General features: G+C 37.9%; 2 protein-coding genes and 1 non-coding gene across 3 annotated transcripts; 1 reads left to right on the top strand and 2 right to left on the bottom strand.

Moving 5' to 3' along the window:
• Positions 1 to 56: 56 nt before the first annotated feature.
• On the bottom strand, positions 57 to 3,021 carry LOC104705698 (COP9 signalosome complex subunit 3). The gene is made up of 11 exons (XM_087462404.1): positions 2,671 to 3,021; positions 2,353 to 2,468; positions 2,002 to 2,248; positions 1,798 to 1,855; positions 1,634 to 1,723; positions 1,364 to 1,429; positions 1,145 to 1,234; positions 894 to 1,052; positions 680 to 801; positions 377 to 449; positions 57 to 292 (listed from the first exon to the last, which is right to left on the bottom strand). Exons 1-11 carry the CDS (start codon positions 2,865 to 2,867, stop codon positions 221 to 223), a joined length of 1,290 nt encoding a protein of 429 aa, XP_087318530.1. The 5' UTR covers positions 2,868 to 3,021; the 3' UTR covers positions 57 to 220.
• Positions 3,022 to 3,033: 12 nt separating this feature from the next.
• On the top strand, positions 3,034 to 4,787 carry LOC104705697 (uncharacterized). The gene is made up of 4 exons (XM_010421752.3): positions 3,034 to 3,537; positions 3,817 to 3,960; positions 4,069 to 4,274; positions 4,465 to 4,787. The coding sequence occupies exons 1-4, from the start codon at positions 3,290 to 3,292 to the stop codon at positions 4,635 to 4,637; spliced, it is 771 nt and encodes a 256-aa protein (XP_010420054.1). The 5' UTR covers positions 3,034 to 3,289; the 3' UTR covers positions 4,638 to 4,787.
• A 6,906-nt stretch (positions 4,788 to 11,693) lies between these two features.
• Positions 11,694 to 11,800, bottom strand: LOC147939589 (small nucleolar RNA R71). Its single transcript, XR_015564889.1, has one exon. It is a non-coding gene; the product is annotated as a small nucleolar RNA R71 (small nucleolar RNA).
• Positions 11,801 to 12,195: the final 395 nt, after the last annotated feature.

The following is a 12,195-nucleotide window of genomic DNA, read 5'->3' as shown; positions in this document are numbered from 1 at the left end:
GTTAAATTAGCACACGAGAGAAACGGCAAAGGGTAATTTTTCAAGTACGATAAAGATTTGCGGGTCCATAATGATCTTCTCTACTTGTTGGCCAATGTGACAAAAATATGAAACATTTAAAACCAACCAAAATGAACGAAGAAATAAAGAGTAACATTCTCAAGATTCACAACTACGGTTGCCTTTGAGCCAGGTTCTGGTGCTTTTGGTCTTTTGCTGTTTACATGGAGAACCTCTGAGGGACAGTATCAAAATCGTCTCCAAAGTCATACCTTTGTCTTTCCCTTCCAACCTAACAAAAAGTAGTCAAACGGCTTAGTCTGAGAATCATAGGTTCGAGGACAGAAGAGTCTTATGGAACATTGCATTAAGTTACCTTTCCCAGGTATAAAGGGTCACATGATAAGCTCTCATCCATGGCTAAGAGATTCTTCGACAGCCTAACAGTCCTGAAAGTCATATGAAAACACAAAGTCTATTTGATGCTACTACTTTTACTCTGGAAAACCTTTCATTTATCAACTTGATTCCAAGAGCTAATTTATGCATTCTTAAAGGAGGACCAAAGTTTTTTCTTTTTTCATTTTCCCCAGAGAAAGCATGGCCGTTTTATCAGGAGTTGCAACTCTTGGCCATTTTCCCCAAAAAAAATATCAGAACACTTGGTTAGTAAACATACCTTTGTATAACAGAATCCATGGTCTCAATCATTTCACTAGTTTTGTACTGCTCAGGGTCCTCCAAGAATCTGACCATTCCATCTTTCTGGTTGATAAGTGCATGTATCTGACCATCCTGGATCTGCATGTTTGGAAAGAAAACATGATATTCTCAAATCTAACAGTCAAAGTAATAAAGCAAAGCTTCTAAAAATCACGTGTTAGAGACAATACCATCTGAAGCACATGCATTTCCGCCTCCTTAGCATTAGCAAGTTGGACCATGTTGGCTATATCTTGAAGCGACAGGGTCAAGTACTTCTGGGTCAACCTCAGAATGTTACGCTTGTAAAGGGATGACACTGCTTGCTTAACCAATCCAAGATTCTTATCCTGAAAAATAACATTTCGTCCACATCATATAGGAGAATGACGACTAATAACATCGGTACAAAAACTATGGTGAGTGTTTAGAGGAAATTTACCTTCTCAAAATCAGCACTCTTGGCCACAACCAACGCCTCTAGTTGACCAATTTTCCCGTCGTTGTAACAACTAACCAGATCAATGTAAGGCTGAGAAAAGGGTGAACGATATCATTATAAGGCTGTAAGATTTTTTTTTTTTTTGGACTGAAGTAAAAACGAAAGAGAAGCCTCCAATCAAAATGAAAGATACAACTCATGGATAGGGTTCAAACTTACTCCAGAATAGTTCTTGAAGGTCCTCTGAGCTATAGTAGAAGCGCATTTGGGGAGACTGTTAGCACACTGCACATGTAAAAGATATACTAGGTTATAAGAATAACATCATAAGATTAACCAATCCTTGAAGAGAAAATCAGACACAGAATGTAATTATGAAACCAATATTACTCAAAACATCCAATGGATTCAGGCTCATGCAATATGATCGCTCCCACGACAGAAAACTAGATAAAAAAATAAAGTAATATATAAAGAACACAGCCTTACATGCCCATTGTGAATGAGAGACACCAATATGTACTTTTTGTATGCCTCAACGGCTATGGCACTCGCAGGATTCATAGGAGCAGTCACAACCTGATATAAGTACGTGGATTGAGTTAAACTAAAACGAAAGTCATTAATGAATAAAAGCATATAGAATCGCTTACATTGTAAAGAAGCTCTATTGCTTTCTGAAATCTCTTCAGTCCGATACATATCATTCCCCTGTCAAAAGTTCAGGGATCAAGGATGAGAATTGAAAAAACCATAAAACAACCTCAACTGGATGGATTTAATGTATTGATACAACCATTGATCAAAGAAAAAGATAAAAATAAAATCAACGACAGTAGTGAGGAAAACTTGCTTACCCATAGTAGCAATAGAGAAAAAAGTCTTTTGGCAGGTCAACCTCTAAGATATCATCACTAATAATTGAGGAACCAGTCTTGTACAACTTCGTCTGCAAACAGAGTTGAAGAACATCTGGATGCAACGCAGTCAAACATTTTGGGGAGGCCTGAAGCTTCTGAACAGCGGTCAACAGTGGGGCTACCCCTCGCAGGGGATCTTTAATCTTCACAACATGGTCTTTCAATCTCTTACAAAGGGATACAACTGCAAGATTAAGAAAACAATAACAACAGAACCATCACCTTAAAGATAAACAAAAAAAAAAAACAGAAAGACGAGAGAAGATCCCATAAAGGGTCAGTGATTACATTTATCACTCGCCAAACGAATCTGCTCAGCATCGCAAGAGTTGATGAACCGTGCAATTATCGGAACCTCGGCAAAAGCTTTCTCGTCCGATACTGGACCAGCGGTAAGTATCTCACTGGAACAATCAAACAATACCCCAAGAAAATCAAAATCAGAATTCCAAATCCTCCTTGTAAACTGACAACCCTAATTATATACCTCAAGTTCCATCAACCAAAATCATCGTCACAGTATATTACACAAAACATCAACAAATACCTAATCTAGTCAGAGATATGAGAAATCCAAACCATGACCACAAAAAAAAATCAACTCACAGGAAATAGAGGTAACCGAGAGAATGCTTCGACGCGTCGAGCTGGGTAAGAGTAGAGAAATTAACATCGGGTTCGGCTCGGAGCGAGTTCTCAGCTCCTCTCAAAAGATCGTGAAGTGCAGATAAATCCCCAGCACTCCCCGATAAGCCTTGGATTGACGCTATCACAGCTTCCAACGAGTTCATCACTCCGTTCATATAGAATCTTCAGACGAAAATTACAAAAACCCTAATCGATCGCCCTTTCTTCTCCCTCTCAAAATCTTTTTATGCTAAGTGTTTTTGTTTAATTATCTCTGGATCTTTCTCCCTAAAAAATACATGCCCCCTCCCAATATATATATACGAACCCTCTGAGCGACTCAGAGATTCCTTACATTATTAACTCTAGACGAATAAACCGACTACTAACCGTCTTTTAAACCATATAATCTCGGTTCGGTATGAATTAATTAGCCTCGGTATTGTTCGGTTCAATCTGACCAATTTCGGGGATGGTCTTCCAGAAAAGGAACGAGATTGAGATCACAAGAGTGTCAAAGCATTCTCATCTCAGATTCGAAGGTTCTCTGTGTAATCTAAAGGAGAAGATTTGAAGCTTTGTAGGTTGTTTGTAAGCTATGGCGGATTATCATTTCGTGTACAAGGACGTTGATGGAGCGTCGACTCAATGGGACGATATCCAGAGGAAATTGGGGAATCTACCTGAGAAAGCTCCGGCGTTCAAACCTCCGGCTTATACTCCGGAACAAGACGAGTCTTCAGCTCCTAAGGACCAGGCTTGGTTTGATAAGAAGACGGAGGATGAGCTTGAGGATCTTGAAGACGACAAAGATCTCGACGATGATCGCTTCCTCGAACAATACAGGTTCGTAGATCGAATCGAACATTCTGATTTTTTTTGTATTTACCATCTTAGTTTACCATATAAGATTCTGGATTGTGAATTCGATTTTGTGGGATCTGTTGTCATGTAGCTAGCTAGATAGCACTTGGTGTACTATATATTATCAAGCTCTGATTTTTCTCGATTCCTTTCTGTTTTGGATATGAATGCAATTAAGAGTAGTGACTAATGTCAGATGTTGATGGATAGGCTAAACTTATTGTGTATCACAGGCGCTAATGTGTTTTGATGCTTTGATAGGAAGAAGAGGTTGTCTGAGCTAAGAGAAGCTGCTAAAGTTAGAAGATATGGAACTGTGACTCCCATCTCTGGATCTGATTTTGTACGCGAGGTTACACAAGCCTCTGCTGAAGATTGGGTTGTTGTATGTCTATACAAAGATAGGTATGCTTTTGATGTATTTGTGAATGCTGTTTACTTTTGACGAACCAGTCTAATTACATGTTTGAGACACAATTTAAGTCATGTTTGTTTCTTGTTGTTCTTTGATAGTGTTGCCGAGTGTGGTTTGCTATTGGGTTGTCTAGAAGAATTGGCTAGCAGATACCCAGCAACAAAGTTCGTTAAGATTATATCTACTGATTGTATTCCGAACTACCCTGATTGTAATCTTCCTACCTTGCTTGTGTACCACCATGGTGCCGTTAAAGGAACTCATGTAGGCTTGAAGAGCTTTGGCCGTAGGTGCACCCCAGAGAGTAAGTTTGAAGCCTTCTTTTTCTGATATAGTCTGTGCCCATTTTGTTTTTCATAATTATTTCCTTTTTCATCTGTAGCCTCTTTTTGATCTAAGACCTGAGGTGACCACATTTGCGATTGCATCATACTTTGGGCAGAATGGTTGTACTCTCATGTCTGAACATACTTGCAACTGATTTGGTTTTTCAGGTGTAGCCTTACTTCTGTGTCAATCAGAGCCGGTTCTTAATGATGGCAAAGGAGGAGACGACGACTCCTCGAGGGAAGCTGTGATGGCTGGAGTTCGAAAACAGTTCATAGAACGAGTGGTGAGAGACCATGAGAATAAGGATAACGATGATGGTGGTTACAGTAGCGATTAGAACATCAAAGCTTCCCTATTTACGTCTGTTGTTATTGCTTGTTGAGTTGGTGACTAATAAACAAAATGTGTTGACTTCATCTGTGTTGTAATGCTTTTTTAAAACGTCTTGTTCTTTTAAAAGAGACAGGTACCTCATGCTTTTTCTTAATATCCATGTCCTGATCACTTCTCGAATTCAAGTACTGGATGTAAGACTCTGAATCCATGTAAAAGCCAACATTTGAAATAGTCTATCCATTGAATTAGCATCTACTGCGCACTGTAATGAAGCAATAACATAGAGATGTCTTCTGTTAGATGCTATAGAAAAATTCGGTTTTATGCTTCATAAAATTTCTTTAGAGCCTAACAACATCAAATTGGCAATTTCATCTGCAACCAAAAGACCTTAAAAATACAAAGAAAACTTCTTCAAGTTCACTCATTGGATAAGTATTCTCCAAAACCATATTCAAGTAACCTTTCTTTTTCAGAAAATTCTGATTTTCTAATCGACAAGAGTGAATCAGTAGAATTCAAGTTAATCAATAGAGTTCTCAAGTACTCATTCTTTAGTAGGACTTATTGGCTGTCTTTGGTTCTTCGCTTATGTATTTCAAAGTTGTAGGTACACCTTTTTTTTTGGTATTGTGACCAACCTTCTACTGGTATTAACGTACGTTGAGAACTTTGATGTTAAACTGTTCAACTTAATCTGTTTTTCCTTCTTTGATCGTCAAAAAAAAAAAAAAAAAATCTGTTTTTCCTTCTTCCATAATTCCATTGAACTTTGAAGTAAAAGCAAAATAACTCAAGTGTAATGGACACTTTAGCATAGTTTTTGGTGGTGTTGTTTGATTGTCTCAAGTTAGCTTTTTGGTGTTTTAGGAGGCACTGGAGATATATATACCAAACACATCCACATGAACATTATGAATACATGATTTTCTTTTTTTCTTTTTTGTCAACAAATACATGATATTTCTATCCCGTCCGGTCCGTCACAAATCCGTTTCAAGAAGGTGTCACGGTTTGTATCGGCATATTCGGTTCGGGTGCTTACTCGGGTTACGCGGGTCGGGTTCTCGTAGACGAGTGGAGCGAGTTACAACGTTTTGGGTTTCGCTGGTAGGAAAAATATTTCGCCGGCGCTGTGGAAAAAAAACTCTTTAAAAAAATTTGGAACTATAATAATAAACTGAAAAAATGTCGTTAAATAATGAACTTTCAAATTTAAGCCAAAAAAATCATGAATTTCGTCGAATGTCATTTAATACATCAAGTTCTATTGACTATCGTTTAAAACACCAAATATCATTGACCAAACCAGAATATACATATCGTTTATGAGATAATTGAGCAAGTAAAGATCATTACTTTGCCGTTTAATGGCATGTTGTTTTTAGCTTCATATATGATATTTGGTGTTTTTAACGGCTAGTCAACAAAAATCATGATTTTTTTTTTGCCTAAAATTAGAAGTTGATGTAATAAATTGCATATTATTTAACTTTAGTAGTCTAATTTTTTTTATTATTCAACTAATAATTGTTGAATGAATTATTAAATATTCAAAATTGAATTCATTCTATACTCTTCAAATATTATGTTTTAAAGATAAATTCACATAAACACATTATTGAATTGGGTATATGTCAATAAAAATGTAATTATGGAATTCTGATAACATGTATATTAATTTTGTTTGTTAATAGACAAATAAAATTTAGCACAAATGGTTCTCATAGTATTTTACAAAAGTAAATAATACTTTTAATTATTTTTGTCTTCGAAAAACACAAAAGAGTAATACATCAACAAATTTAACAAATCACCTCTCAAATAATAGAGAAAATATAGGAATGTATTTTTAATTACATAAATAGTAGATTATACATTTTCTGTAATATAATATCCACATCATGAATTATATTCATGAAAAAATCGGAAGTTTAAAATATCTCCAACTCAACTAATGTAAATAAGTAATATTATTTTTTAATTCTAACCAAAAATATTATTGCAAAGGATATCTGATGCACATGTACAAATGACATTAAACTGTATAATAGTCAACTTAAGGTTGATTTTACATTATAGAGGTATAAAGTGTTAAGTAATGTGAAAACAAAAAAAAATTCAAAATGCATTTTGTTTTTACGTACGTATAATTAGATTAAGAGTCTTTTCATCTTTGTGAACATAAAAAATTATTAAATTATCTAATTTTGGTTTGATACATGAATTTTCAAATTTAAATAAAAAAAAATAAAATGTACAAATTTTACAAGTGAACGAGGAATCTATGTGATGGTTTTGGTTGACAAATAGAAAGACTAGAAGATAAACTTCTACCTCCTCTTTAGAAGGTTTTCCAACCTAAGTGATCATGTGGAACGATCATACGAGAGTTTTGCTCGGATATTGGATATCGTGAATTCACCACATAATTAATTTTATAATCTTTAGTTTTTTTTTGGTTGTTCAAATGAATTTAAATCTTTTAAAGACCATTACACTAAACCATACCATCACACATCGGTTCCACAAACACCATTAAGAAGATGAAGAAGATGAAGCGCTGGTTCGTAAATTCTTAGAAGAAGTGGATCAGTTCGAAAGACAGAAACAACAAGAACCACGCTCTTCCTCCCCTGCCACTAAAAAGCTTAGAGCGAAGAAGCCGAAACATCTATTTCATGGGGTATGTCTTAAACTCGAGTTTCCTAAAATTTCAATTTTGCTTTTTTTTAGGTTATATTTGAGTTCATAAAGAACTGAATTAACAGATGCCATGACACATGGTCATTATGCCGAAGAAGGATCTTGTATTAGTCGACAATGCAGCATCTGATAGTGATGAAGACGCTTATTTTGCGGTATGTTTTTTATTGCTCAGACTTTTTTCTTGCCTTTAAGTGAGATGATTAATCAACTTATTGTTTTTTCAGGGTCAGATGTTGATGCCCTTGGTGGATTATGACAGTCATGATGCCCATGGTTTTCTTAAAGAAGAAACTTCGGTAGAAGAAGAAGAAGAAGCGATGGTTCGTAAATTCTAAGAAGAAGTCGATCGGTTCGAAAGACAAAAACAAGAACCACGCTCTTCCTCCCCTGCCACTAAAAAGCTTAGAGCGAAGAAGCCGAAACATCTCTTTGACAGGGTCTGTCTTAAACTCGAGTCTCCTAAAATTTCATTTTTGTTTTTCTTTAGGGTATATTTGAGTTCATAAAGAACTTAATTAACATATGACATGGAAGATGATCATTACGCCCAAGAAGAATGAGGATCCTGTATTAGTCGACTATGCATCATATGATAGTGATGAAGACGCTTCTTCTTCTGCGGTATGTTCTTTATTGCTCAGACTTTTTTTTTTGCCTTAAAATGAGATGATTAATCAACTTATTCTTTGTTCAGGGTCATATGTTGATGCCCTTGGTGGATTATGACAGTGATGATGCCCATGGTTTTCTTAAAGAAGAAGCTTCAGAAGAAGAAGAAGCGCTGGTTCGTAAATTCAAAGAAGACGTGGATCAGTTCGAACGACAAAAACAAGAACTTAATTAACAGATGCCATGGAAGATGATCATTACGCCCAAGAAGAATGAGGATCTTGTATTAGTCGACTATGCAGCATCTGATAGTGATAAAGACGCTTCTTCTTCTGCGGTATGTTCTTTATTGCTCAGACTTTTTTCTTGCCTTAAAGTGAGATGATTAATCAACTTATTCTTTGTTCAGGGTCAGATGTTGATGCCTTTGGTGGATTATGACAGTGATGAGGCCCATGGTTTTCTTAAAGAAGAAGCTTCAGAAGAAAAAGAAGCGTTGGTTCGTAAATTCAAAGAAGACGTGGATCAGTTCGAACGACAAAAGCAAGAACCACGCTCTTCCTCCCCTGCCACTAAAAAGCTTAGAGCGAAGAAGCCAAAACATGTCTTTGACAGGGTATGTCTTAAACTCGAGTTTCCTAAAATTTCATTTTTGTTTTTCTTTAGGTTATATTTGAGTTCATAAAGAACTTAATTAACAGCTGCCATGGAAGATGATCATTACGCCCAAGAAGAATGAGGATCTTGTATTAGTCGATTATGCAGCATCTGATAGTGATGAAGACGCTTCTTCTGCGGTATGTTCTTTATTGCTCAGACATTTTTCTTGACTTAAAGTGAGATGATTAATCAACTTATTCTTTGTTCAGGGTCAGATGTTGATGCCCTTGGTGGATTATGACAGTGAGGATTCTCCTAAACACTCCATTGTTTATGATCTTAATCTGCATTAGAATTCAGCTCCAAAGGAGGATCAATCAGAGAGCAAGTCTGAAACGATTGGTAGCACAAAAGGAACTGGGATGAATCATTTTTCTGGTAGTGGGGCAGAGGGAGTTGATCAATCAGAGAATTTACTCACTGGTAGCAACATAAAACTGAAAATAGGAACAGTTACGATGGCTAAGGTTGAACAGGTTCAGACCCGTGGATTGGTTCTTGATAAGAAGACGGAGAATGAGCTTGAGGATCTTAAGGATCATTAGAACATCAAAGCTTCATGTGTGTTCTTTTTGGAAAAATCTCTTTTCTTTTAAAAGAGACATGACATCTTGTTCTTTGCACTATGTTCCTGCTTGCATTGCATTACTACAGGAGGGTGATGAAGAAACAAAGTTTGAAACCGAAGACACATTGCTAGTCAAGGTCTGACTTAATACGAACTTATGACGCTGCATAATCTCTTTCGTTTTATGCTTGGGTGAATATCGTTTCACCAATCTATAAATGTACCCCCTATCTGTTCAAGGATACAACCGTAAGGGTATCACTGCAAGAGGCATGTTAAAGGTTGATCTCAAAAAGGCATTTGACTCAGTGCATTGGGTTTCATCATCAACACACTAAAAGCTCTCCGCTTCCCAGCTCACTTCATCAATCTCATCAAAGAGTGCATCACTACCCCAAGCTTTTCTATTTCAATCAACGGTGAATCTTGTGGATACTTTAGGGGAGCAAAGGGACTACGACAAGGGGATGCTATATCCCCCTATCTGTTCACTCTAGCGATGGAAGTGTTCACTCAAATGCTTAACAACAGTTATAACACCAGTCTCATTGGACAGCATGATATGTTACGGTTTTGACTCACTTTGACCCCGTTTATTTGATAGTTTTGTAGTTGTTTGAGTCCTTTTCAGGTTATAATAAGAGGCTAGGAAGCTAAAAGCAAGGATTGGAACAGCAGGAGCAATGGGAGCAGAAAGGAGTTGAATTGGAGCAGAAAAGCTGATTTTAGACCCAGGAGCACATGCTCCCGATTTCCGAGCACATGCTCCCAATTCTACGGTTTCATGACGACACGTGGCAAGCATCTAGGCGCCGATTCCCTGCCTAATTCCCCTTATTTTAGGCGATCCTTTGTGAGAGAAAGAGGGAGGAGATCGTTTTTAATAGGGAGATTTGAATTTGGATTCTTTCCTTATTTTTCTCTACTTGTATGCTATTTAACCTAGGGTTTTTAGGAGAGAAAATATACTTTTATTCTTTTGTTTTTGGAGCGACGTTTTTGGTGAGAGGGAGAAGAGCGGCTACCTTGTGAAGCATTCTCTGAACCCTTTTTATTTTTATGTCATTGAATTTCTCATCTTTTGCTATGATTCATTTCTCTATGTCTGAGTAGTTTTCTTTGCTAGATTAGGGGTTTCATGGGTTAGCAACAGAACACAAATAGGGCTTTATATAATCGATTGTCTTCACTATTGTTAGACTTAATGCTTAGGTTGATTTGATCACCCAATCTATGATTCTAGGTTTATCTACTCATCAAAAGTGTAATAGGTTGCTAGAAAAGACATTAGTGGGCAAATTATCCTAGACCTGCGAAAGTTGAGGTGTAGGTGATTTGTGAACATATCATTCCTGTTCTTTACTGCTTGTCTGCGATTCTGGGCTCAAACGACAGTTTAGGGTTTATGGACCGCCGAGCATGTGCTCTGGATGTCTGAGCACGTGCTCCGCGTTTCCGCACAGAATCGATCAGATAGAGTTATTGATACCACGACAGTGGATCAGTTTACATTTATGTTTGAGTTCTAGACTGGTACTTAATCTATGCCCTGAATAGTTGTTTAGTTGCTATCTCTGAAATTCCTGAGAATTACCCCTGATCTAGTGTTTTGCTTATTGCCTTTTTATACCGTTTTAATCGCGTTACTGTTACCAAACAAACCCAACTTTGAATTGTCTTAGCTTGAAATTGAACCAATAGAACCATAGAGTAAAACTTGGTCTTCGTGGGATTCGACCCCTAAGTACTACTTCTTTGCTGTGCACTTGCAGTAGGAAAATAGGGTTTAAAACTCTGTGTATCAAGTTTTTGGCGCCGTTGCCGGGGACCAAATTTTTACCTTTGGTTTTCGGCGAAATTACTAGACTAAGACCTTACTGATTTGTCTTTCTGCTTCTTCTTTGCGTGTGTTTCAGGTGCATGTCAAGAAGATCTACAAAAAGAAATAACACCGAAGAACTAGTTGCTTTGTCAGCCGCAGAGCTCTCTTTGGCAGAAAGAACAAACCGCAAGAACAGAAAGTTTCAATCCGTCCACATGGGTGACAACAGAAACAATAAGGATATGGCTGCCGAGTTGCAGCAACTTCGACAACAGTTGGGGCAGTTGCTCCGTGCTCAACACGAAAGAGCCGCGCAGCCACAACTGTCCATTGGGGACAAGGACAACCCGCATGTGTTCTACACCAACCGAGCGGCGATTATTCCTCCCTCCATCCCGAGACAAGATTTTGAGATCAAGCCACAGATGATCTCTCTAGTGAAGCAGCACCTATTTCACGATCTCCCAGCTGAGATTTCGATGGACCACATCGAGAATTTTGAGGAGATATGTAGCACCACTGGTTCAAATGGGATACCGCCAGACTTTCTGAAGTGCAAGCTCTTTCCCTTCTCTCTTGCGGATAGAGCTTCACGTTGGTTGAAGTCATTGCCACCTGGGTCTCTGACATCATGGGAACAGTGTAGATCTGCGTTTCTGGACCATTTCTACACCAAGGCTAAGACCGCTGCCCTGAAGAACAAGATTTCATCGTTCCAACAACACACTGGAGAAGCCTTCTGCGAGGCTTGGGAGAGGTACAAAGAGTACCGTAGAGAGTGTCCGCACCATGGATTCAGTGATGAACAGATTCTGGGCATTTTCTATGATGGAGTTAACTGGGACTACAGAAACGCTCTCAACTCGGCCAGCAATGGGGATTTTATGACAAAGTCTAAGGAAGGAGCATATCAGTTGATTGAGAACCTGGCTGCAAGCTCCAGCAACAAGGCTCCTGAGTATGACAGGTCCGTGAAGGTCAACATTGTCGATACGTAAAAGATTGACGAGTTGACAGCCAAGGTGAACCTTCTTCTGAAGGGGAGCCAGAAAACTGTCCATTTTGTCGATGAGACCGGAGACATGCCGCTAGCTCAGGAGATTTGTGATGGAGAGGATGAATCGATGGAGGTTAATTATGTGAGTGGGCAAGGTTTTGTGCAGAACAGGGGTTTCAACCCGAACTACAGAA

Source organism: Camelina sativa, chromosome 8 (assembly GCF_030686135.1).
Source record: "Camelina sativa cultivar CO46 ecotype springtype chromosome 8, ASM3068613v1".
Taxonomy (NCBI): Eukaryota; Viridiplantae; Streptophyta; class Magnoliopsida; order Brassicales; family Brassicaceae; genus Camelina; species Camelina sativa.
Note: the sequence above shows the minus strand (reverse complement) of the source record. Positions and strands in the feature narration are given on the sequence as shown.

Bases quoted from the DNA above. Each gene is read 5' to 3' on its own strand.
- LOC104705698 (XM_087462404.1), bottom strand. From the start codon at position 2,867: ATGAACGGAGTGATGAACTCGTTGGAAGCTGTGATAGCGTCAATCCAA. The intron at 1,724-1,797 runs GTAAGCGATTCT...TACTTATATCAG, and splicing joins CAATAGAGCTTCTTTACAAT to GTTGTGACTGCTCCTATGAA. The intron at 1,235-1,363 runs GTAAGTTTGAAC...CCCTTTTCTCAG, and splicing joins CCTTCAAGAACTATTCTGGA to CCTTACATTGATCTGGTTAG.
- LOC104705697 (XM_010421752.3), top strand. From the start codon at position 3,290: ATGGCGGATTATCATTTCGTGTACAAGGACGTTGATGGAGCGTCGACT. The intron at 3,538-3,816 runs GTTCGTAGATCG...ATGCTTTGATAG, and splicing joins CGCTTCCTCGAACAATACAG to GAAGAAGAGGTTGTCTGAGC. The intron at 4,275-4,464 runs GTAAGTTTGAAG...TTGGTTTTTCAG, and splicing joins CCGTAGGTGCACCCCAGAGA to GTGTAGCCTTACTTCTGTGT.